At 39.7% G+C, this 17,327-nt stretch overlaps 1 protein-coding gene across 1 annotated transcript; it reads left to right on the forward strand.

Annotated features, from left to right (window-relative positions):
• Positions 1-2,017: 2,017 nt before the first annotated feature.
• pls3 (plastin 3 (T isoform)) lies at positions 2,018-17,023 on the forward strand. The gene is made up of 16 exons (XM_054625275.1): positions 2,018-2,140; positions 7,247-7,351; positions 7,460-7,611; positions 10,607-10,736; positions 10,962-11,094; positions 11,767-11,848; positions 11,935-12,100; positions 12,220-12,362; positions 13,253-13,348; positions 13,451-13,646; positions 14,122-14,200; positions 14,304-14,421; positions 14,513-14,643; positions 15,255-15,378; positions 15,695-15,819; positions 15,929-17,023. The coding sequence occupies exons 2-16, from the start codon at positions 7,291-7,293 to the stop codon at positions 16,059-16,061; spliced, it is 1,869 nt and encodes a 622-aa protein (XP_054481250.1). The 5' UTR covers positions 2,018-2,140; positions 7,247-7,290; the 3' UTR covers positions 16,062-17,023.
• The last annotated feature ends 304 nt before the right edge of the window (positions 17,024-17,327 follow it).

Raw genomic sequence — 17,327 nt, forward strand, 5'->3', positions numbered from 1 at the left:
CGCCCCCTGCTGCCCCGGAGTGGGAACCACATATTACGTTTATTTATTTTTTTCTTCCATTTCTTACATGAAAACCTTGCATTCGTGCTTTCAGTTTTAATGAGGCCTTGTGTTAATGAGCTTGCACTAAACGTATCCTAAAAAAAATAAATCATTGTTTCTTTCCTCCTTTCAAAAAGGTATACAACACCTGTGTGTCAGTTTAAGGATCAGTGTGAAGGATTTACTGGCATCTAAAATAAGATAAGATAAGATAAGATAATCCTTTATTAGTCCCGCAGCGGGGAAATTTACAGGATTACAGCAGCATAGATATAGTGCAAACAAGGTACATATTAGAAAAAAAACAGGTCTCTTTTAGTATTTTAAATAAGTAAGTATTTTAAATAAGTAAGTAAGTAAGAAAAACAAAATCCACAATAACTAAAAAAAAATCAAAAAAAATCTTATAAATACAGACAGAATAATTATAGTTATAGTATTGCATCTAGCGGGGAAGTTGCAGATTGCAGATTGCAACAAACTAAATACCCAAGCCCCTGCCTTTTCACACTTATAGAATAGCCCACAGTGTCCTAGATTGCTATGCAAATTATCTATCCAGCAGAAAACAGGCATGTCCAGTGTCACTCTAAAACAAATGTGTCCCTTTTTTCATTTGTGATGACAAGGTTTCACGCTCCGTTGTTTTTCATTTTAAGCTCATTTAAGGCTATCGAAAACATCAGTGGAAACAGAGTAATGAATAGTATATTCCATTTCTCCCAATATACCCTGTAAACACACACTGGTCCTTTAATAGGACATTATTAAGTGTAAATACCTGCATATCCTGGTCCCTAAGTTACAGCAGTAAGCAAAACATTTCTCTGCTCTTGTCATTATGACTTCTTCAAACCTTCCTCTATTCTTATACTATCAGTATTACGAGGCTACTTTGTCAACATTTGTTACAAATTACTTCCCTGCATTTCTCTATTCTAGCAAAGTTCTATGAGCTATTTCCCGCATTAAGTCAGTCTCCATTTTCCCCTTCATTATAGTACAAGCAGAAGCCAGCATATACATGCCTTCTTGTACTGCTATTCTTAAAAATGCCTTTGCATTTTGTTTATTGCGAAAATGACTTGCATGCACAGCATAAGAGTAAGAAAAATAAACTAGTTTATTAGTTGCTTCCCCCCATTGTAGTATCATAACCAATGTCTACATCCCCACTGTGTTTACCATCATTTGTGTACCGATCTCTACTTTCTTTCCGTCGAAATGTAACTGTAAATGATGTAAGTTATTATAGAAGCAAGCCAGACTGATCTTCATTATAGTTATCATTTGGTTTTTTTTAGATGTGTTTTTTGCTGATGAGTTATCAGTAATCAGTTTAAACATGAGTAACATGTTTAAACCCTCAGGTAAACTTCTCTTTAAATCGCATCATAGTTATTTTCATTTTAAGCCATCCTAATATCCCCATTGATCCACCTCAGTAACGACCTCTTGTAGACTCTGCTGATAGCATATTTCTTAAGCATAACAATGGCCCTCTCGTAGGTTACATTTCAAGGAAACATCATTGATGGATGTTTGGATATTAATAATTTATTAGCACACTATTCTCCAGCTACTTAACTCCTAATTTCAGCTGCAAACTGATTTCAGTCTGTTTGTATTCTGACTTTATTGGTTCCAGAGACAGCGTTTGGGCCACATCTTTACTTTTATCTGATGGCATCTAGGTTACTTTTAAGCCTCATCCATATGGCATCAGTTAAAACTGGAGGTGCCTCAGTTACATTCAAACAACTAAAACCTAAAACAGCTCTTTTAAGGACACAAGCTCAAATATTCATTGGAAACAAACACAATTTATTTCAAACTGAAGAAACAGACTCTGTGCATCCCTCTTCTGTTTATCTCTTTAGAACGTTTTAAAACGCATTGACCTTTTTCATTTAGAGATGTGTTATTTAGTTTGAGCCTTTTCGCACAGATACTTCTCCACATGCCGGATATCGAGGTCTGGCCGTGACGTCACCGACAGGGCGGGGCCAACATTCCAGCCGCTGTCTACTTTTGTCTCTACGTGGAGGAGGCAGGGCTGCAGACTGGACGCTGTCTGGAAATTTCAGGCGCACCGACGGTGAGTACCAATTTCCTGGCAACTTCTAGCCCATTAACTACCTACTTAGTTAGAGTTTGTCTCGGTGGCGTTTACTGAAACTATCATCCTTGTCTTGCTCTCTCCTCTCTGTGGTGTCCGTGATCCTCTGAGTAGAGGGGATGGATGTGCAGGAGTAAACTGGGATAGTTTCCTGTCCGTAAAACTTGCATGTCTGTCGCTAGCCCGGCTAGCTTTAGCTACACCTTCACTGTAGCCTATTCATCCCCGACGCATCCTCCTGGGATCCTAGAAATACTGAAATACAGTATCCTCTTTTAATTTGTGACCAGATAAGTAGAAGTAATTAACTCTTCTACTCAAAAACATAATTTAGGCAGCACAAGGTAACTAGTAGCCTCACTGTAAAGCATGGGTCATTTCCAATGCTAGGTGTGTGTAACCTCACTGTTCTGATGACAGATCACGTTTTGTCTTTGGGGAAATAATAATTACCAACTATATAATTCAAGTGTTTTAATTTATGTTAAAGTACCCCTTTCTGTCGGTGCCACATTTCACTGAATATGAGTTGGTGTAATTGCTCCTCAAAAACACTTAAGTGGGAAACCACTTAATGCAAAAATACTTTTTTATAATGGGACCATCAATACGCTGTGCGTCACGAATGTACAGAGACTAACATTGTAGGTATTTTTAGGTAGGTATCAATTGATTTGTTAATTTGTTGTGTTTCCCTGTCCTTGTATTGTAATCATTGCATTTTTTCTTTTTTTTTGTGGTTTAAAAGCACTTTATTTTCATAAATTGGATTTTGTGTGAAATGTGAAACATTGAAACATGTGAAACATAGGTCTATGTTAACTTGTTTACTGCTCTGAGTGATTTACCAGATTTTTCCTGTAGAGCCATCTGGGGCTGCAGCACATGTACATCTGGGATCCCCATTGTGGATCACTGTTAGTGCAGCCTTGAACAACAAGACTGCCTGATCGTATCCGAGAGACCCACATTTTAACTTGATAAATAGTGTGACTTTGAACAAGAACTGTGTTGTGAGTACAAGCCATCTTCAGTGGTCCTTCTCCTGGCATCACTGCTGATGCAGTCTTGTTTTACTTGGAATACTTTGATAGATATTTTGTCAAGTAGTGTTTAATGAAAAAGTATTAAATCCAGTTATTGATATCAGGACAGAAGATAAAATATTGTTCTTAGTGTCAGCAGTGGGGAAAAAAATCTTGTTTGCACATCCTCTGCGAGGAAGAAAAAGAGCTGTAAATCATGTGAACTGCGCCTGTCATTAACCTGATTGGTGTGTTGCCCATGAATGTGCGTATGTGGTATGTGTACTACGCTTTACAACCGCTAAGTCAATTTTGAGTTTCCCTTATTCATGCTGCAGAATCGCATTAGAGCATCTACTGTAGGTGTGTTTTTAATGCAGTCATTACGAGTCTAATGTTATCTATGTAAAGACAAACCAGACAGACGGGGAGGAGGAGGGAGTGTGCCTGTATTTTGTTTCCGCCCTTACACACGCTGGCACCTGAGCGAATGAACAGGTTGCCCCACTTTCTGCCCACTTTCAGGATTTTAAACAGGTGCCTTCACTTGTTTTTCCAACACACTGAAAGTAATCCAGTTACTTATTATCTGCACTTGGTTTAAGGTTTTTAGTTTTTTCTTCAGCTCTATTTTATATATACCTTTTTTAAAGCTTATTCTAATTAGAGAGCACTCTCCACCAAGGCTATACAATCCTTTAAATGTGTTACTTTGTGAATGAAAGATGTTAAGTCTTTGATCTAAATCGGCTTATAAATACACATAGTGATAATGCTGCACAGAGGACAGATTTAAAGACTGGACTACTCTTGCACATGTCATGTCTGCGTGAGGAAAGGGTGGTATTCCTCATAGACTGTGCCTTGTGTTTACTGTCTATGCAGCGTTTACAGGATAATGCTTTTCAGTGCTTTTGTTGAGTAATGGCAAACCCTTTTAAGGTGTGGCCGATTACCTGCAGCATTAAAAGCCTAACCCTACTGATTGAGCAGCACCTCACTAACCTGTCCAATGACATTCCTAAGTGATGTTTTTTAGGGATGCCTGTGTTTAAACTATACTTGGCACAATCCTGTTATACCTGCTGCATCCTTTACTACAGCTATATCCTTTCATTGTGGGATAAGATAGTTGTAAAGAATAGCTGCTCACAGTTAGGAATACCGTCAAAGGGACCACTTCATTTGAATATTTCCATGATGAATCACCATTTACATTAGCTTTGTAAGCCTTTATAATACAGCTAGACACAGCCCATGGTGTTATGCTTGCAGCTGCTTGTGATGACAGAGTTGTTTAAAGTCAACATACAGCCTTTGTTGTCATCACCTTCTCCTTACCTGTCAGTATGGCTGTGCTTCTCTTGTCCACACAGCCTGAGTAGGAAATAAAGGGCCGCTGTCACAGACTCTTTGGTGTTTATGAGTCAGTTTGACTCACTTCTGCGGCTGATTGTGACGGAGTCAAAAATGTTCTTGCAGACATTAAATTGGGTGTGTGCGCATATGAATTTGACCACACTCGGGGAAGGGTGCCCGATCTATTCGTGTGCCTCACATTTCCCATGTGACTGTGTGGATGAAGCACTGACGGTGCGGGGTGTGTCGACTCCACACATTTAACTCTGGCATCTGGGAACAGCCCTCTGCTTTCAATTGACTGTACAATCCCACAGAGGCGATCATAAACAGTGGCAATGTGCTGTTTTTGGGTCGACAATTAAAGCTGGTGCTCGGAGAGAACTACTTGTGTATGTGCCTTATCTAGTTGTTAAACAAGAGCCTTGAGGGAGCTTCATGAATGAGTGTGTGTGTGTGTGGTGAAATGTCTTAAAGACAAATACAATTGCTCTTGTTTTGCTACTGCTAGGCATCACATGACCTGGATGACTTATATGGGCCTTTGGGTCAATAATGTGTTTGAACTCCATCAGTGGTATTGATAAGCTTTTAGCCCACATTAGCCTCTCCATTTAGGAGCTTGCTGCTGAGTTCAAGAGTGCAGGAAAATTCTCTTTTCTCAAAGCACACATCCCAGCTGTCAAAGACAGCAACTGTCTTTGGCGCCTGACGCTCTGAACTCATTTTCTAGAGCTACACAGGATTTATTGCTGTTGTTTGTGACGGCGGTTACAAACACTCTATTCTTCTGGGCCACCAGCGATTCGTCTCACATTTGTCGGCCGCCATCTGTGCCCTTGCGCCGCGTACTTAACCCCTCTTCTGTTTTCACTCTCCCTCTGTCTGGGGTGTGACATGGGGGCTGGCAAAGAAGGGGGGTGTTTGTAGCTGGGCTGACTTCAGCAGCCACATTTCACATCCTTTTGGAGAAAAAGTTAAATATAGCAACACTGGCGTCGTCATTTTCCTAATCGTTTAGTCAGGGGTTTGTGCTTGCCCTGATTTAGTGTTACTTTGTAGAAGAAAAACACCCTGTTCTCTGTGGCTCATGGAGTGGCATTTAAAGGTATCTCTGTGGGTGTTGGTTCTGATTTAAAGTAACAAATCTGACCTTGTTAAAAACCTTGAATTTGTTATTGGGAAACTATTTTGATTATGTTGGGCAAAGTGTTATTTCATCACTTTGTTGTGTTTCTAAGACTTGTTTTAACTGAGCAACTGAGTCACATCTCGGAGACCACATGGCTCATCTTTCATGAATCCTATTAATAGGTTCATTCATGGAAGAGGATGCATGGTTACTGGACCTTTGTTCGTTGTTTGTCTGCTTGAATTCGAGCTTGTGAGGCTGCCGTGGACACCGGAAGACAAGATGGGCTGAAACCACTCAAAGAAATTCACCAATTCAGGCTTAAATTAACTTTTTAAAAGGTATTATCAATAATCCATGTGATTATAATCACTGTGACTAACTGGACATTCAACTATTCCCTTTTTATATATATTTTTCACACATGTAGCACTGTAGAAGCCAGAAATGGCTTTGCCCAGGCGTTCTGACTAATGCATTGTTTAAAAAAACAAACAATCTGTCCTTTAAACCAGGGAATGGGAACACTTTTCTGTCTGGAAAAATCTGTGATCCTTAGCTCACCGCGGTATAAACCTCATCTTTGTTTTCTGAACACTTCGAGAGGAATGCCACCACAACAGTTTAGCCTTGGAGAGTGAGGCAGCACACCCAGCTCACCTCTGTGTAAGTGAAGCTCGGTCTGCCCAGGCCTCATGCATTCCTCCGCCACTGCAGAACGGGAAGGAGGTTTCTCAGAGGAATTCCTTATTTTCAATGTTTTTCAGATGGCCGCTTTGCCTCAGAGGAGTTCAGGAACACTGTGTTTTTTAGAAGAGCAAAATAACCGTGACCGAGTCTCGCTGGCTCATGTAACTTGAGTCTTTACACACTTAAATTAACTTTCTGCTGGGTGAGGACACTGCTCTCTGGTAAAATGTAAAAAATATACCCAAAACTGCTTCGTGATAAACCAGCATATCAGGGTTTTAAGAGAAGCAGCCCTCGAAGAAGCCTCGCAAATAATCCAGATGTTATATTGTCACATAAAACTGAATGCAATCTCCATCACTTTTCATTACATCTAGCTCAGTTTGCATGAAAGATTATTTTAACACTAAAATAACATTATTGGAATTTGCTTTGTAGAGCTAATGTGTAAAAAAAAAAGATCATTGTTAAAAAGTGTCAGTTTTGGAGGATTTGAAGAACATGCTGTTTCAGTAAACAACTTTGTCAAAAGAGTACAGTAGTCTCAGCTTCTCCACCATTTAGTTAACAGCTTGGGCTCATTGCTATACAATGGGACAGGAAATTACTTTGATTATGGGGAGAGACTTGCTAGGAAAAGGAAAAGAGCTGAAATTAGAAACCAACGAAAACCGTAGATATGATCAGCGGGGGGTGGGGATCAGCGGGGATCAGTGAGGAGATGGTGGATATTTGAGGCACAACGCTAAGGTTTCTTTTAGACCTGACGCTGCTCTGTTGGCAAGAAAAGTTGAGGGCATTCTTTGCTCTGAGCAGCAGAGCAGTCTGTCATCTCAAGACTCTATTGACAACTCTGTTTTTTTCTTTTCCTCTCCACAGTCCCACTTTTCTCTGACTGACCACCTCAGGTCAATCACGGAAACATGACTGGAAAAATAACAAAAGAGGAGATGGAGGAGATGAGAGAGATCTTTGGGAAAATTGGTGAGTAAAAACCGTGTTACAATGAGTATATTATTACAAGGTCATCCAGCCTTAGTTGTATCAAATGTCCTGGTGTCTAATGGTTCTTTTTGGGTTTTTTTTTTGTAGATCTGGACAACAATGGATATATCTCTGATTTTGAGCTCAATGACCTCCTTAAAGAGGCCGGCCATGCCCTGCCTGGATACATGGTTCGAGAGATCATCCAGAAACTGGATCGCAACAAGGACAACAAGATCAGCTTCGAAGAGTTTCTGTCGGTACGTTGAGCAGACAGAGCGGGTTTATACTGTGGAGCTTGACAAGTTTTAACTTTCCGTTCAGAGCTTTTCTTACTCTGAGTTGGTCTTTGTTGTCGGTTCTGCCTAAAAGTACCTCGCCCTCCTGGGTGGGGCCACTACGCAAAGCTACTTTGAGCAGCTCCACGCACGGCAGAGTTGAAAGGCCTCTAGGAACCACACACGCGCGCACACACACACACACGCGCATGCATATATACATACTCAGGGAATGTGGAAGTGAGTTCAGCAAAGTGGTGTGAGTTCCAGTATTTTGTTTCAGCAGTGATGACTGAGCAGTCGCTTAGAGGGAGCAGTCATTCACAGAGGGAGCTTCTTGTTCAGTGTGCAGCTAATTCAAGATCTCAATATCACAGCGGCCGACCAAAACATTCTCTGGCTGTGTTTTGTTTATTCAAGTGACCTGTTTTAGTGTGTGTGGCTGTTTAGTTGGCCATTAGTAAGTTTAACCCTGAATATGATTATAACGGATTGAGTCAAATTTAAATGGTACCCAAATATCTGTGATTCCACCTGGAATGTGTTTGTCTTAAAATTAAACTGTTACTTATCATTTGATGTACTCTTTATGGTTTCCAGTTCATCTGAGTCCTTTTGTAGGTGTGGCCAAAGTCATGTGTAAAATAATGATATTAATAATAATGGTAATAATAAAATCAAATACAATTTTTAAATTACTTGTCAAACAGATAAACAAGGTCGCTTACATGTGAACATCAGGATGGAAAGATTTCAGGAAAACCATTAAAAAACCAGCCAATTAATAGTACAAAGAAGAATCACATAGAATCAGATCCAGCAAAAAATGTAATATCATTTAAAAAATAAAGATTTGAGGTGATTGAAAGGATGTCACTGATGCAAGCCTCAGATCCTTTTTTGAATTATCTGTTAAATATAGATACACTTTCTCTGGTTTCTTTCCAAAATCAAGTAACGGTGTTAACAACGTTGGAGGGGATTATGTAGTCATTTTTCTCTGTCCTTTGGCAAAATATGTCAAAAAGTAAAAACTACATTCTTTACATAATTTATGGAGACAATCCCTCTTGGTTCAATCACCTGATTTTAAACTAGGATTAAACCGTTGCACTGTGTGATGCTGTGTTCATGTGCCCGGGGGAAGGGACTTTCCAGTTAGCTGCCAAACAGAATAATGCCATTGTGTTAGAAAGGTGTGTGCTGCTCCACTAGGTTTTGATAAAACACCCCTTTACAAAATATCTTCTTATGGGTGATAACAACCCAGAATAAATACAACTTAATGTGGATATCCTCTCTTTTGCCCATATAACTGAATGTTAAGCTAAAAAAAATATAGCTTTTTGCTAAGTTGCAGAAATGAATAGAAATCCTTATCGTCTTTGCAAGGTCATGATTGTCTTATTGTGGTTACTTCTTTTACCTAGAGAAGCCCAAAAAAATGCAAGCTGGCACCCTGTGACCTCCTGTGTGTTTGTGGTGGTGTGCTGTGCTCACAGTCTCCCAGAGTCTGAGGCTGAATAGCTCATTGTGGTCACACTGACGGCTGTGAGGCTGAGGTCACTGATGAAGCAGCGATAACTTCAGGTTTAGGAAGTATCGCACACAATACCATAGAATACATATCATTGCATCAGCTTTGGGATAAGCTCCATACATTATGAACCACAGAGCTCTCTATGGTCCCATTAGTTGTTGTTGTTGTTGTTGTTGAGACTGATTCAATGTTTAGAGGTAATTATTTAATGTTGGGATGTGGGGACAAGCCTGAGGGTGGTGTTATGTGGAGGATGATAGCAGCTGTAGCCCTGGCGGTTTACTGGTACTGTTGATAATGGTATACTGACACTCAACGCTGTAATACTTAGTTTAAATGAGTGAATACAGTACAGCATACTTAAATGCACAACATCAGTGTTTTTTATGAACCCTTTAACCCCAAGTCAAATTAAATTAACTGTTTTTTCAGCCCATCTCAATAGTTCCAAACTCAGTTACTAGTCTAGATGTTCATCTTATCTTCTCAGCCTTTTAGCTGGCAGGTTGACTTTATTTCTTCATGCCTGCTGGCTGTCATGGACGCTAACAGGAGTGCTACACAACAACAAGGGATGCCAACAACAGTAAAAGGAGTGAAGATGGTTGAGGCTTTTGCACTTAAGTATGGCTGCAGCTAAAGAGTTTTTTTTCACCATTGATGAATCTTTTGATTAAGTCCAATTCTGTTTTTTAAATGAATGACAAATATCCGTCATGTGTGATTTGTGGTGGCAAAAATGATCTTTGAAAGGTGTTATGAATCAATTCACCAGAATCACAGCGAAATGATTGATGTGGTTGTGATTTCTCTTTCTGTCAGTGGGCCCTTTAATATATACACCTGTAAAATCGTATACAGCTGCTCTGTTCATAAAGTTGCTTTTACGATGTAAATAACGTTTTAGAGAATAATTTTTGTTGACATTGTCATTGATGTATTAATCAAATTATGTGTTAGCATTGTGGTCATGATTAATGGTGATATAACGAGAGGTTTCTAATATTTTGACTCCCTCATGTATGTAAATAGGTAGTACAAAAAAGTAAAAACACCTCTGATAAAGTGTAGTCCACTACAACACCGCCTTTAACTATGACCTCAGTAATAAACTTACAAAATGTACTCATTTCTATGTGCCTCGTAATGGTGAAATCTATGGCAGAACATGTTTACTGCTTTGCATAAGATTAGACTTAAATAACCAACATAGTAAAGTGGCCACTGAGTGTATATGTCGGAAAATTATTAAGTTAGTGCTTTAAAATATTGTGTGATCATTTCCTTGTTAAATTTGATGCGATGATGCTGACACAACAAACATGCTACTAATGAAACAAATGAACAGCAGAGGGAAATTCTGTTAATTATTATTGGCCAAAGCAATTGACAAAGCATGTAGTTGGTCTCTTAGTATTCTTTGTTCTCTTTTTTCAGATTGTCCAGGAGCTGAAGGGCAGTGAAATAGCAAAAACTTTCCGCAAGGTCATCAACAGAAAAGAAGGCATCCTGGCTATCGGAGGGACGTCTGTGCTGTCAAGCGAAGGCACACAACACTCATTCTCTGGTAGGAAACATGGACATCGTTTCTTTCTTCTCTCCAGTTGCTCCTAATGTTTGTCATTAACTGTTGACTTTGTACCGTTTGCCCTTCAGCTACAGATGCTCCATTTACCAATGAACAAATGGACGATGTGACCAACTGCAATGACCCATTATGAGCGATACTGCCTCATTCTATTGTTGGTGTTTTGCATTTAGCTGATGCCTGTGTGTGTGTTTATTCCTGCAGAGGAGGAGCGATATGCGTTTGTGAACTGGATCAACACCGCTCTGGAAAAAGACCCCGACTGCCAACACGTCCTGCCCATGGATCCCAACACAGACTCCCTCTTCACGTCTGTCGGAGACGGTATAGTACTCTGGTGAGTGTTCCTGTTTTCACCTAAAGCCAGCAACACAACCCCCCTCCTCCCTCACCTAGCTACCCTTCTGTGATAAATGTCAGATAACCAGCATCTTCCTGCTCTTAATGTTGTGATTACATTCTGACTGATTAAAAAGAGACATATGAGCCTGTGTTGGGATATAAATCAACCATAACAACATTCTGCCTCGCATTGCAGAGGAGCTGTTGATACAAATACAATACTATTAAATTCATTAAAAATATTCAGAAATGATGACATATTGTTCCAAGTCTGTTGCTTTTTTGCTAAATTACCAGTTCAAGGTCATATGAAAGATATTTTTTCTTTTTTTTGCTTTTCACTCAATCGACTTAAATATCAAAATTGCCAACACAGCTGTAAATGGAGGTCATAGTAGGCTGAGAATCAGTTAGCATTTGACAGATAGAATCTGCGATGTTTAGATTTAGTATACAACAGATTTCAGAGCTGAAATGTTGGTCTATATGTTTAACTGCTTGGCCACTAGGACAACAATTTGACCCCAAGTTTCTTAATGGGGTCACAAACATTCTTCTTTTGCAAACAAAGAACATTTTGGTCGTTGTCTCCGCCTTACTTTACAATGAGGATACTGCATCAAATGTCTTTCTAAAATGTCATTTTTGGTTTTGTACGTTTTCACAGCAAAATGATAAACCTGTCAGTGCCAGACACTATCGATGAGAGGACGATAAACAAGAAGAAGCTGACACCATTCACGATACAGGTCAGTTAAATTAACCGTATGTTAGGGCTGCTGTTTCTCTCACTTTTATTTGAATTTTCCAACATCAGATGCTTTGCCCCTTACAGGAGAATTTGAACCTGGCCCTGAACTCTGCCTCTGCTATCGGCTGCCATGTGGTAAACATTGGTGCTTTGGACCTAAAAGAGGGGAAGCCCCATCTGGTGCTGGGTCTTCTGTGGCAGATCATTAAGATCGGTCTGTTTGCTGACATCGAGCTCAGCAGAAATGAAGGTACATGACGTAGTTGAATGGTCCATTACATTAACCTGTATTTGAGCCTGTGCTCCTATCGCTAGGGTTCCCTGGTCTGTTGTCAAGTATCTTAACTGATCATTAACACCTCTCGACAGCGCTGGCAGCATTGCTGAGAGATGGGGAAACCCTGGAGGACCTGATGAAGCTGTCTCCAGAAGAACTGCTGCTGCGCTGGGCAAACTTTCACCTGGAAAATGCTGGCTGGCAGAAGATCAACAACTTCAGCTCTGACATCAAGGTGGGCTGACTCACTCACATTGAATCAAGTTTGTTTTTCTTGATGCAGGTAGAGAAACCACTCGAAAATAATACCAGACAATAATACTTACACGATCAAAAGGTTTTTTTTCTAGTTACTAGATCCACCATCACTGGTGTTTATCAGCACGCTGGCCCAGTACATATTTGTGTTTGCACCATGTCACTCATAAATATGCCTCCACTGCTCCAAAAATAGGATTGAATGGGTAGTGTTTCTTTTTGGGGAACAATGTCACATGTGTGTGTAAGCATTGAATATATTATGTGTGCATTTTGTGGTTTAAAAAGGTTAAAAGTGCATTTGTTTCTAAGGCAACATTCTTGTTACTAAGGCTGTTCAGGTAATTAATAGCATCACTATCTCAGATATACAGTATTTGTTCGTTGGAAAATGTCATTGCACTGTTGGGAGTTACCAGGTCACTCTATAAATCAACTAGACAGGTAAACGAGGTTACCTAATATATATTTTTTTTTCTCATGCCAATCTCTTTCTACACAAGAGTTTTCTGAGATACCTTCTTTCGTTCCCACTGTTCTAACTAATGTTCGACAAAGCATTTTAAACTGTTGCAGTCTAATTCAGTATTTGTTTACAATTAAATATGCCGGTGTAGTGTTTTAAAAGAAGACTGAAGTAGATGCAGAACGACACATTTGGCACAACACAATCTAAATACCTTGATTTAAGCAGGTGATAGACAAAATACAAAACATAGTGTGCAAATTAAAAGTAGCTCACAAGCAGTATCAAATTTGCCAATACTTCACCTGGAGTAGAGCAAAATTACAATTTTGTTACACAGCAGATTGTCTTGTTCGTTCTTTTGTAGAAATCTGATTGTTTTTGTTTGTATGATTCTCCAGGACTCGAGGGCCTATTTCCACCTCCTCAATCAAATCTCTCCCAAAGGCACCGAGGAAGATCAGCCACGCATAGACATCAACATGACGGGCTTCAGTGTAAGCGCTTTGACAGTCGGCTCTCCCAGTTGAGTATCTTCACCACATGGTAACAGCTGTACGGTGTCTCTGACCGGAGCATGTGGTCTGTGTGTTGTTCAGGAGAAAGACGACATGAAGAGGGCAGAGGCCATGCTCCAGCAGGCAGACAGACTCGGCTGTCGACAGTTTGTCACCCCGGCCGACGTCATCAGCGGAAACCCCAAACTCAACCTTGCCTTTGTGGCAAATCTGTTCAACAAGTATCCAGCGCTGACCAAACCAGAGAACGAGGACATTAACTGGGGACTGTTGGAAGGTGAGAGTGGAGAGAGTCATAGGTCTGGTATTGGAGCGTAGTAGTGTAGTTTTCCATGTTTGCTACCATCATGGAGGTCCACTACAGAATTTGCTGCGAACAAATAAGGTCTAAATACACAAAAAAACGACCATAGAGATTATAGCTACAGTTTCAGAAGAACCAGCTCTGAAGAAGTAGTTGCATTGTGTTCGCTAACCAACTGGCCTACAGGCTTATTTTAGCATAGAAATGTTAGCATTTTTTTAATAATGTGACAACGAGCCACTCCTAACGTTGCCTCCTTCTGGATACATTAGTTAGCATGCAGAACATATATTTACGACAATCTAGTTACCAGATATTTTGCTTATGTAGCTAACAAAAATGAGGCAGCATGTTTTAGAACTACACTGACTATTACTGAGACCTCCTGTATGGCCGCCTGCCATGTCACCTGAATTCACCCTAAATCCCATGATCCTCTGCTTTCTAGGTGAGACACGAGAAGAGAGGACATTCAGAAACTGGATGAACTCTCTGGGAGTGAACCCACATGTCAATCATCTGTTTGGGTACGTACCACAAACAAGATACAAAGACACAGATTATCTCTTGTCTGTATCTGACAAGGCTCATACTTTATCACATGTTATCTAACTCAATCTTATCCTCTAGAGATCTACAGGATGCCATGGTGATCCTTCAACTCTACGAGAGGATTAAAGTGCCTGTGGACTGGAACAACAAGGTCAACAAGCCGCCCTACCCCAAACTGGGCACCAACATGAAAAAGGTGAATCAGATTGTCTTTAATCATTCCTATGAAAGAAAACAGGAATACACTTTGGCTGTCTTTTTTGCCAACTATTTTTTTGTGCCTCTAGTTGGAGAATTGTAACTATGCGGTGGAGCTGGGCAAATCAGCCAAGTTCTCCCTCGTTGGCATCGGTGGGCAGGACCTGAACGATGGCAACTCTACCCTGACTCTGGCACTGGTGTGGCAGCTGATGAGAAGGTGAAACACAACTGCATCAGGATCACTTTAGAAAAGAATGAAATAGAGAAATCTCTGAAATGTAAAAGACACATCCCTTTTTTGATCTACAAGAAAAAACAAAACAGTCGGGCTTTCACAGCTGGATTCTCTGCTGTATCTCAAGAACATTTTAACTTTTTTAAATGTTAATAAAATCAAGTAAGACAGTGGTATTTTTGAGTATCAAAATATAAAAAGATCTTTTAAATGACAAATGAGGGCCTACAAAAGTATTTGGTCTGGGACCAGGAGACTAAAAAGAAGATTTCTATCATGGAATTGCGAGATACGAGGCTTCATCCAAAATAACATATTGTTTTCAGTCGGTATGTCTGTGCGGCATTTGGAAAATCCACCGTCACCATCAACTTTATTGTCTGAGTCACTTTGTTAACTCTGTATATTTACTGTAAACAATCCTAGGGAGTGAGTAGTTTATGACTTCCATGTCATACCAGTGGGGCCTTTTAATGTGTGTGTTCCTCAAAATGAAGACCACATTTACATAAACTCACCACCAGTGGAAAAATAATAAAACTGGAATGTCATAAAAAAAATAAAAAAAATTCTCTGCTTTTCCATGCTTTCAGATATACTTTGAATGTACTAGAGGGACTGGGAGATGGCCAGAAAGTGAATGATGACATCATTGTAAAGTGGGTGAACAAAACATTGGCCGAAGCTGGAAAATCAACCAAGATTTCAAGCTTCAAGGTAAACCTGTTTTTCTTCTTTTTTATTACATTGTGTGTGAGGATATTTTATTATAGCTTTTTGACATAGAAGAGATGTGTTACTAAATAATCTTTGTTTTTTAATTTAGCTTGTTCAACCCCATCTCACAGGTTTAAACTGAAAAAAAATAAGCAGTTGTTACATATTCACTGTTGGAAAATGTTATTTATGAACTAAATTTGGTAGTTTGATATACACAGAAGGTGTCATAAAACCCTGTCAGTCAGGTAAGCCTTTGTGTAATATTTTTTTTTTTTTAAATTGTCTAATAATCTGTGTGTCGTGTGTCGATCAGGACAAAGAGATCAGCAGCAGTTTGGCAGTAGTGGAGCTGATAGACGCCATCCAGCCTGGCAGCATCAATTACGATCTGTTAAAAACTGGCAGCCTGTCCGAAGAGGAAAAGCTGGAGAACGCCAAGTAAGATTTGCTACGACAAAAACAATGAGAAGCAACCTTTTTCCGTTTATGTCTGTTTATATTATTACTGTATTATTACTGTAAGAGTCAACCTCTCCTCCATCCCCAGATACGCCGTCTCTATGGCGAGGAAGATCGGAGCCCGCGTCTACGCTCTCCCAGAAGACCTGGTGGAGGTCAAGCCCAAAATGGTGATGACAGTCTTTGCCTGCCTGATGGGTCGGGGGATGAAGCGAGCCTAAGAGACTGGCTGGGATCATTGTGACACTTAATCTTACCCACAAGCCATTCGAGTTTTGAAGAGCTCCCCCAACAGAATGAAGATTTTCTTTTTTTTTTCGTATGAGAATAAAATTCAGAAGCAGAATTTGCATGCGTCCCTGCCTCCTTTGAGGCGTTTACTGAAGAATAATGTCCTCTTATTTAAAGTGAATCCACAATACTAAATTGTCTAAAGAGATGGGTCTGATGTTACAGTGGATAACTTGTTACTCTCCATATTCAGGACTATAATGTATAAGAATGCTGTGTTTTTAAAGCGAGTATTCGTATTTCCAGCTGCAAGGTTGTTTACATATTTTTACTCAGACTGATACGTAAATGATATCCTTGACTAAGCAGCACACATTCCTGAATACCATACTTATGAGTAAAAAAAGAAAGAGAATCAGGATGTTTAGGTGGAGAACACGCCTGTAAACACCTAAACAATGCCTCTACTTAATGAAGTACAAGCATGTCTTAATAACTGGCACCATAAACTTCCACATATCTGTATACAGAAGCCTTACGGTCATATTATAGGCATGACCAGCCTGGCGTGCTGTCTGTATCCTTTTACTCGTTATTTGTTTGTTTCTTGGGATTAATACTCGAGGTAAAATGCTGTTTTTTTTCGGGTGGGGGGGCGTCTGGTCTGTGTTGTGTTGGACTTCTGTTGTCTTTGGTCTGTTACGTTGGATGAGGAGCAGGTGGACTGGACTCTCCTGGCTTCTGCTGTGCCTTCTTCTTGTCTCAAAGACGACTTGTACTCGCGCTTTCAGGTTTTCCCTTTTTCTTTTGTATTCAACATTACCAAATATAAAACAGTAACTTCATTCCAGGTAGTTTCATGATATTCTATGACAATGGCCAAATTGTATTTGGTCTCATGTTCATGTCTACTCTTAAGTGCTTGTAACAATAAATATGAATTTGAAAACTGCTCATGTGTTTTATCTTTTAACATTTCTAGAAAAGGCATCTTTCATAGATACGGAGTTGAGCACAATGGTGGCCTAAATGTTTTGATCAAGCATGTTTAAATCTAAATAGACAAAATCTTTGATATTTTTAAGTGATAAAAAGTACTAATCCATATGAACATTTTCATGTTTAATTTTTTTACAAATTTGAATCCAAGTGGATTAAATGTGGCTTTTCACTGATCAAAAGAATCATTCCCTTTAATGTCAAAGTAAAAACACTGATTTAAATCTAACTAAAGCAGGGAATCTGTTCTTCGCATT

The sequence above is a fragment of the Anoplopoma fimbria genome, chromosome 24, assembly GCF_027596085.1.
Source record: "Anoplopoma fimbria isolate UVic2021 breed Golden Eagle Sablefish chromosome 24, Afim_UVic_2022, whole genome shotgun sequence".
Lineage (NCBI taxonomy): Eukaryota > Metazoa > Chordata > Actinopteri > Perciformes > Anoplopomatidae > Anoplopoma > Anoplopoma fimbria.

Coding starts and splice junctions, on each gene's coding strand:
- pls3 (XM_054625275.1), top strand. CDS start 7,291: ATGACTGGAAAAATAACAAAAGAGGAGATGGAGGAGATGAGAGAGATC. Junction 12,101..12,219: donor CGAGCTCAGCAGAAATGAAG/GTACATGACGTA, acceptor ACCTCTCGACAG/CGCTGGCAGCATTGCTGAGA. Junction 15,820..15,928: donor GAAAAGCTGGAGAACGCCAA/GTAAGATTTGCT, acceptor CTCCATCCCCAG/ATACGCCGTCTCTATGGCGA.